Source organism: Leptonychotes weddellii, chromosome 3, assembly GCF_054177405.1.
Source record: "Leptonychotes weddellii isolate Sample4059 chromosome 3, ASM5417740v2, whole genome shotgun sequence".
NCBI lineage: Eukaryota > Metazoa > Chordata > Mammalia > Carnivora > Phocidae > Leptonychotes > Leptonychotes weddellii.
Window position 1 is genome coordinate 13,774,074 of NC_138371.1, and position 9,045 is coordinate 13,783,118.

General features: G+C 43.5%; 1 protein-coding gene across 2 annotated transcripts in view; it reads left to right on the plus strand.

The window, feature by feature from the left end:
• The window catches only part of FARSB (phenylalanyl-tRNA synthetase subunit beta), a 65,247-nt gene extending 56,878 nt beyond the window's left edge, over window positions 1–8,369 (plus strand). For both annotated transcript variants that reach the window (XM_081813508.1, XM_081813509.1), the window contains one exon: window positions 8,095–8,369. In XM_081813508.1, the coding sequence (XP_081669634.1) occupies window positions 8,095–8,246 (152 nt within the window). In that variant the 3' untranslated portion in view covers window positions 8,247–8,369. The remainder of the gene's footprint in view (window positions 1–8,094) is intronic.
• Window positions 8,370–9,045: the final 676 nt, after the last annotated feature.

A 9,045-nucleotide genomic window follows, 5' to 3' on the forward strand; every position in this document is an offset into this window, starting at 1 on the left:
AACCAGCTCCTAGTTTCATTGATTTGTTCTACTGTTCTTTGGGTTTCTATTTCATTGATTTCTGCTCTGATCTTTATTATTTCTCTTCTCCTGCTGGGTTTAGGCTTTATTTGCTGTACTTTCTCCAGCTCCTTTATGCGTAGAGTTAGGTTGCGTATTTGAGACCCTTCTTGTTTCTTGAGAAAGACTTGTATTGCTATATACTTTCCTCTTAGGACTGCCTTTGCTGTATCCCAAAGATTTTGAACAGTTGTGTTTTCATTTTCATTGGTTTCCATGAATTTTTTAAATTCTTCTTTAATTTCCTGGTTGACCCATTCGTTCTTTAGTAGGATGCTCTTTTTTTTTAAAGATTTTATTTATTTTTGACAGAGAGCACAAGCAGGGGGAACAGCAGAGAGAGAGGGAGAAGTAGGCTCCCTTTTAAACAGAGAGCCTGATGCGGGGCTCGATCCCAGGACCCTGAGATCATGACCTGAGCCGAAGGCAGACGCTTAACCGTCTGAGCCACCCAGGCGCCCCTAGTAGGATGCTCTTTAGCTTCCATGTATTTGAGTTCTTTCCGACTTTCCTCTGGAATTTATTTTTTTAAGTGTGCCTGTGTTGTGTGAGATCGAAAAAACATAGTTCTGTTTTCCCTGGAAGGCTCTAGGTTTTGTACCATTTCGTCAGTATTATGTTGTATTCACAGTTTTACAGAGCATACCTGGGTATGTCCTAAGGTTAGAGGTTGTCAGGTTTGGTGTTTTGTTTTTTTTTCCTCTCAAGTTTCGTTTATTTATTTTATTTTAAACCAGAAGGAGTTTGCAAACATGAATGGACAGCTTGACCAAAAGTTTAAAATCATTATCCTGTAGGCCATCTGCGCCTCTGGGCCACACACAAAGGGCCGCCCATGTCAGTGGCCGCCGGCACCTTCAGCGCGCTCTGTGGCCTATAGTATTGCTTGCCTTGGGCAAGTCCCCTAATCTCCTTGTGCTTCACTTTTCCCATCTGTAACTTGCCTGTCCTCAGGGGCTCGGACAGGGCTGTGCTGGGACTGAGGCACTGCCTTTCCGGGGGATGGAAGGAGAGGAGTAGAAGGCAGAGGACTCTGGCTTTAACAGGAACACTACATCAAAAATTAATGATGTAACATCACATAATAAAAATAAAAAAAAAAAACAAGAACAGTCTCCGTGTTCTTTCCTTTTTCTCCTGCATCCCCTACTTGTCAGCAGTAATCAAATTCTGCAACTAAAGCCCACCCATCATAATTACACATTGGAAGTTCTTTTTACTCCACATTGGCCAAAGGTCTGAATTTGAATAGTAAGTTAACTAATTGTGAAATTATAGATACAATCTTATTTACTCCATATTCCTATTCTTTCCCCAATTAGCCCTACAATAGTCTCTTTATTATTATTATTATTATTATTATTTCGTTATAATTGTGGAGAAAGTAATAAAGTTGTTCATATTTGGTTTGAGAAATTGTCTCCTTAAAGGACAATTTTTTATAGGTGAAAACTATTGGCCCAGGAAGGCAGGTGATCCGTACCTTTTATTTCTGAAGTTGTTATTCTAAAACCGTCCTATGAATGTTTAAGAAATGTGACAATTTGGGGGAAATGATTTACATGTCAGACAAATCGAGACAATGGCATTATTATAGAATAGGAATTTTCAAAGCCAGTAGAGACAGTGAGGGCACTTTTTAAACTAGAGTTAAAAATACTTTGGTCTTATACAAGTAAATATTGAGACTGATTTAAAATTGGAATTAGGGGCGCCTGGGTGGCTCAGTCGTTAAGCATCTGCCTTCGGCTCAGGTCATGATCCCAGGGTCCTGGGATGGAGCCCTGCATGGGGCTCCCTGCTTGGCGGGAAGCCTGCTTCTCCCTCTCCCACTCCCCCTGCTTGTGTTCCCTCTCTTGCTATGTCTCTCTCTGTCAAATAAATAAATAAAATCTTTAAAATAAAATAAAATTGGAATTGGATGGTTTGCACTTAAATTCTTCTAACATTGCTGACCTTCAGGTTTTAAATATGAGTGTGTATGAGAGGCACATAAGATTAGACTTTGAAGTAGATCTTTAGAAATGTTAAGTGATATCCATGGAAATAAATTACAAATTCGTCTATACAAAGTAAAACTGGGAAACTTTGGGGTTCTGATTCTAAAAACTTACCATAAGGTTGATTGTGGTGATTTATTTTTATTTTTTATTTTTTATTTTTTTTTTTAAAGATTTTTTTATTTATTCATTCCAGACACAGAGATACAGAGAGAGAGACAGAATATGAGTAGGGAGAGAAGCAGAGGGAGGGGGAGAAGCAGGCCCCCCCCCGAGCAGGGAGCCCGATGCGGGGCTCGATCCCAGGACCCTGGGATCATGACCTGAGCTGAAGGCAGACGCTTAACCATCTGAGCCACCCAGGTGCCCCAGTGGTGATTTATTTTTAAAAGGTTCTTTATTGAAGACATTTCTCCTTTTTATTAGAAGACTAGAAAGTCTGGGCTCTGCTGATTACTTTTTAAGGATAAAGTCTCCAGGATCCAGTCCTTATTTGCAGTAGGGGTTTTGTCTGCCATGTCTCGATAGGATGTTGCCGTGAGCACTGGCGTCCTCCCCAGTCCCGTGCTGTGGGGTTAAGTAGGCACCCGGTCTCCTCACGTCCGGTTGCCTTCACTTTAAGAGTTAATGATGTCTGCAGGTGTGTTGGGATTAGCACTGTAAAGTTGTGTAAGGGCTTTTTCTTTCTTTTGATCTCCCGAAAGGGATGAAAGATAGCCATTAAACTCAAGGGATTAGGTCCCCTCTCTTTAAAGACTTTAGGTACCATAAATATTTCACTTCAGATGTAAGGTGAAGAATTGTATACATCTGGGGGGAAATGGGTGTTTTATATTACCACTTGGAAATTATTCAGTCTCTTCTTACAAATTAAGTGATCTTTGTAGAGATATTTTCTCCCAGCCTGTAGTGGACTGAGATCGGAAGAAAATGTGTGGGTGTCTATCTCAGACTTATACTGATTGTTTTCCCTTCTATTCTTATACCTTTTTCTTCCTTTTTTCTAAATGTGTTGCCTACATCATGCCTCCCCGCGCCCCTTCGGTGTTCCCCACTTTGTATAACTGCTGGTACGCTCAAAAACTCCTGCCTTGAAAACTTGGAGAACAACTACCATGCTCCCATGTTCGGTTTAAGTGTGTGCCCAGTTTTTGAAAAGAGGCCCTTTATTTTGTCCTTCCTCTTCCTTTAAACTGACACAACTCAGAAAAGGAAAGGGAGGTTGAGGTGCTGGCAGCCAGAGGTAGACCATCATGGTTACTCCATGATCGGAGAGCTGGTGGGAAAGCAGGAGAGGAGTCCTGCATAGGGAAACAGGGTTTCAGCCCTTCCACTCTGCCCTGCGCCCCATCTGCCCGTTTCGCTTCAGAATGGAACGCTGGGGACTTTTTTGTCCTTTGTGTTTTTCCTAGGATGGACTGTTGCACCATGGAATGGATTATTTTATATATATCTAATGGTATTTGGAACCAGGGACTTAGGAGAGGAAGGGGTAGGGTTTGGTAGTGCCAGCCCTAGAATCAGACTGTTAAATGATTATTCCTATTCCGTTACCCATATTACATAATTGGCCATTTAGAACAGATTTAAAGCACACTCAGTTGGCCCAGTGGTCTACTGTATCTATGATTATGCAGTTTGTATTTTGTCCCTGAATTTAGGAGAGTATATATGGGTTATTTGTGTTTAAGCTGACAGTGATGGGTTCTGTTGTTTGCTATGACACATGAGATATACACTCAGGCCTTTCTCAGAGTTCCTTGCCCCTTTTTATTTTGTTCTTACCTTTTTATTGGAGAAAATTGGGGTGATGAAGTACCAGATTGCAGGCAGTTAACAAACAGTATGTAGATTTGAACCCTGCAGCATGTCTTAGTGATGTGAAGAGAGGGAAAAATAAAATTATGAGTAGATGGTTATTAGAGATGGTAAACATCAGCACCAGATGAATTAGTTGAACATAGCCAGTGGCAGGGGGTTGAAGATTAAGGCATTAAGGGCCTCATGCTTGATAACACTGTCCTGCGTTCGGATTAGGGGTCTGCTCAGTTACCGCCTTAAACCTCTACTTCCGATTCTTCATAAAATTATAGGAATGACTTGATGTGGAAAGCTTATCCAAATTTTGGGCCTATAATATGACTCTAAAAGAAAGACAGGGGCAAAAAGAAACTGTGAAAGGTGTTTGGCAACGAGCAAGAGCGGGAGCTCACAAACTCTTTGAAGGTCAATTAGCCAGAAAATGTGCTAAAGACTGGGTGCTGTGCTGCGTTACTGGCCGAGAATTACCCCCAAGGTCCTCAAAGTGGTCCTGCCGCTTGAGCGCAGAGACAATTACAGACCTGGAGGAGATGCTACAAAAGCTTTAATTAAGGGACTTACTTACACCCCACTAAGTTTTGGAAATTAAATTCTTGCTTGTGCTTAACTGATGTTTCTTTTGTCTGGGCTTCCACATGGATTTCAGCAAGAGAGCACTATTTTCCCCCCGGGTCTGTTTTATGTTGGAGGCCGTTTCGCTGTGATGGATACCAGCAAAGCGGGGCGCTTAATCCGTGTCAGGAACCAGGTGAAAAAGGGGGCTGAGGGGCTTTGTGCCAGGGAGCATTTGGGGCACAGGTTGAAAATTGGAGTGTTTACAGCAAACCAGGAACTCTGGGCTTAGACACCTGAAGAATAGGCGGCTGTATTTTTTAGAATTTGAATTTTAGAATTCCCATTATTAATAGGGCAGTAGGATTTTCTTTGAATTGGCAACTTTGTCTCTAGGCCCAGCAGGCTGCTCCTTCTCCAGAGGCACCTGTTTGGTTTTTGTTGAGGAGGTTAGAGTGGCCTCTGACTGCCATCCGGGGCTGGTTTTTCACAAGCCCAGACCCAGATTGCGGCTCTGTTTGGCTGTGACTTCCTCTGGTTTAAGTTGCATCCAGTCCCAACTAGAGTGTTAGGATCCATTCATCCGCCTGAGTTACTGAGCTCAACCACCCTGCTGCTGATGGGAGATGCCCTTATCTTTGAACTCGGGTGGAATTGCTGCCTTAGCTGGGTGCATGCCCATTGTTTCGGTGGTGAAGCAATGCGCTCCTGGCTGCCTTCTTTGGAGCGGTTCGTTTCTGCTGCGAAGTTTGCTTACAACCACACAGTCTTTATATTTTCTTTCAGGATTTCTTTCAGGATACCCATCAATCAAGAGGTCCATTCTTTAGGTTCTCTCTCTACCCATTGAAGTCCCTTTTGTGTGCCTCTCAACTTGTGTATGTGAAGAACAAACTTGTAGCCTTGCTCTAACTGAACAGAAGAGGAAGCAAATCCTAAGTGCTTCCGATCATAATCTGACCTTGTGAGAAGTGAAAAGTGGCAAGAAATTGATCATGGCTGTCACAGGCTAACGTGTGCGGTTTTCAGCAAGGTTTATACGGAAATCCGTGCGTGAACGTCATTGTTACATGTGGGTCGGGAGGAGAGGGTTCGCACTGTGGATGAGAGGCCAGAGGACCCCTTTGGTGCCCGCCCCCTTCGGAAGCAGCTCCTCCTCGGCAGCGAAGGCCCCGTGGCCAGGGGTGATGTGTAGGGTGTGTGGTCGCGCCTCACGGATCTGTGTGCTGGGCTGAGAGCTTGTGATACTTAGGTTTGTTAGAATACTCTCATACTTACGTTTTAAATAACATATAATATGAATTTGTTTTTCTTTGGAAAGAGGAAAAATTGTATTTAGTGAAAGGAACGTTTTTGTTTGAGTACCTGACTGGTTAATGAACTAAAGCCAAGTATGGCCCAGACTTCTGGGGAAAAGGACAGGATGGCATTATCGTGCTTGCTCATTGAAGAAGAACGTAACTGAATTTTGCTAAGAAGTGCTGATTCAAAAAGTTGTTTTACGAAGTAAAAATCCTAAGTTCTTATCTCCTGAGCTTTATTTTGCTAACATTGTTAGAACTAGCACATCTGGCTTAGATTCTAAAATAGTCTGGTTTTGGGCGCCTGGGTGGCTCAGTCGGTAAGCGTCTGCCTTCAGCTCAGGTCATGATCCCAGGGTCTTGGGAGCAAGTCCCACATCGGGCTCCCTGTTCGGCGGGAAGCCTGCTTCTCCCTCTCCCACTGCCCCTGCTTGTGTTCCTGCTCTCGCTATCTCTGTCTCTGTCAAATAAATAAATAAAATCTTTAAAAAAATAAAAAAATAAAAATAAAATAAAATAGTCTGGTTTTATGCTTCAGTTAAAATGAATCCAATCAAATTGGAATTTGTAGATAAAAAGGAAGGATTTTGATACACAGTGAGGATTCTTAAACATGGCAAAGTTACCAGTGAAGGCCTTAAGCTTCCTTTCTGGATGGCCTTTAAAAATAGGCTGGTGGTTTTTTGTTTTTTTTTTTCCCCGAGTTAGCATAGGGTGTCCAGCTATAATTCTGTAAAAAGGGGTGACGCATAGTGGAATGAAGGTTCCCCGATTCTTGGTTACACTGCTTAGCATCAGCACTTTATACAAGCTTCACTTTTTGTCATTTGAAGATTCGGGCAGTGGGGGGAGGGGGATAGTTTTGTAAATTGGGTTTTTGTTTTGATAGTGTTAAAATACACCATCTTTATTAGATTTAGTGCTATTCATATCTCACTAAGGCTCTACATTATCAATCTGGTTTGGTTTCTGTGTCTTTTGAGTCTCTTCTCTGCCCCTGTCCCCAAGTGTGGATTAATATGCATAGCCAAATACTTCAAATGCAGTTCAGTGAAAGCCGTGCTTTAATAAGACAGTTTAGTTTGGGGGGATGTGAGGAACAGGCCACCTTCTATTCCAGCCCAGGGTGCTTTGGGGTTAAGAATGACAATTGAAAATGTTTTTCAGGAATATAAACACACATCCTCCCAGACTGACTGGGAAGTACGTGGAATTGTCCTGTGTCTTTATGGTGTAGCTGGTACTGACTTGTTAGCAGCACGCTGCCCCTCCCCCCAGTGCTGTATTTCTTCATCATGCTGACCTTGGAGCCATTAGTAGACTCCGCAGTTTATTCTTTCATAAATAATGCACTCTGAAATGGCAGGCTGCAGGCTTGTGGCCCAGCCCTGCTGGGTATTTATAGTTCATGCCAGTAACCATTTTGGTTGAATCAGGCAGGAGCTGTGGGCCTGATCCCTTTTCAGGTTGGTGGCAAGTGAAATGAGTCAGCTTTTTTTTTGTTTGTTTTTTTTAAACTTGAGTGGGGGAATGAGCACTGATGAACTCTTGTGGCTCTCGTCATAGTGAATATGGAGTGGGCCTGGTCGTTTGCTTGTTTTTAGCTGTTTGAACCTCCACAACAGTTCCTGGTTTGGTGAGCCTTAGCTCTGTGTATTGATACCCAAATGAAGAGAGCACTTTCTGCCTGTCTTGAAGTAACTCAGGGGTCATCCCAGGCTGGTTTGTGCTGGCCTTTTACAGAAGATGCTCTAAAACTGCTGAGAAAGTTCTTTCTCCAAAAGGAATGCGGGTTGCGTTCTGGTAGCAAGGCCTGAGCCTGCCGGTGACCGTGCAGCTTCTGCTTCTCTGTGTAATAAGGTAGAAAAGTGAGTTTTGAATAGTAAATGAATTCAAGGGTGGACTTTTTATCCAGCAGGTAGGACTATGGAAAAACCTGTTTCAAACAGGTTCTTCTCTTGCAATGTCATCAGTTTTACATTTCATTTCTCCCCTTTGTCCTTCCTCCCTGTGGAGCTCACCGAGGACTTCTCCAGCTGTGCTCCTCCAAGCCTCCTTTTCTTGATCCTGCCTTCCTGAAGCCCTGGGATTAAAACAAACAAACGGAAAAAAACCCACAAAAACAAAAACCCATGCAGGGCCCTGATTTTCATATTTGCGCTTAACCTTTTCCTTGTAAGAGTTCCTTGCTGTAATATCAAATATTTCGTTTTAAGATTAGAAAGTATGAGGACAGCACTCTCATTTCCTAGCCAATGGATTAAAGACATTATTTTTCCAGCATCCTAGTGAGCCTTAGGTGTTAAATGTCTGTTGACACTTTTGCCAGAAGAAACGTTGATTTCTCTCCTCTTTTTCAGGCCCTGCTTTCTTCCCTGGGAGATGCGCAGAGATCTTTGCCAGGGGTCAGAGCATCGGGAAGCTTGGGGTCCTTCATCCTGATGTCATCACCAAATTTGAGCTGACTATGCCCTGCTCCTCCCTGGAAATCAATATCGAGCCCTTTTTGTGAAGATGGGTCTCTGCTGTGTGACTCTCTCCTCGAGTGTCCCCTTCTCCTTCCCTGGAGTCCTGTAGACCAATCTCCACAGGGACCGCCCGTTTGCGCTTTAATGTTTAATAAAGTAGAAAGCGATGGCTGGCTCCGTGGGTCAATGCTGCCTGCTCCCTGCATCAGGCCAGCTTGTGGAACATGGTGTCGTGAAGCTGCATGGTTAGGAAAAGCCCAGAGGAGCGCAGGATCGGAGCCTGCTGATGAAACAGGAGAGTGGATTCAGAGGCCGGGCACACGAGTACGAGAGGATGGGAGATTTCCAGTAAGTTAGTGCTCACATTTGACATGCATTCAGCATTGGGAAAAGGTATTTTTAGGAGACCATTAGAAAGCAATGACGGTCTAGCAGTTACAGCCTTTGAAGTCATTTTTTTTTTAAAGATTTTATTTATTTGACAGAGCACAAGCAGAGGGATCAGCAGGCAGAGGGAGAGGGAGAAGCCGGCTCCCTGCTGAGCAAGGAGCCGGATGTGGGACTTGATCCCAGGACCCCGGGATCATGACCTGAGCCGAAGGCAGCCGCTTAACCGACTGAGCCACCTAGGCGCCCCTGAAGTCATTTTAAAGTGGAAGAAAAATCTGTCACAAGTATTTGAAATATTTGAAGGTGCGGAGGTGTTTGCATTCCATGATATCCTAAGACCACATGCAACACAGCCGTGTTCTGCCAGCCAAGTTAAACATGATGATAGCAGTGCAGCGTGAACACTGGGAAACTGTGAAAAAATTATTTTTGCTCTAGGCCGTACATTTTACG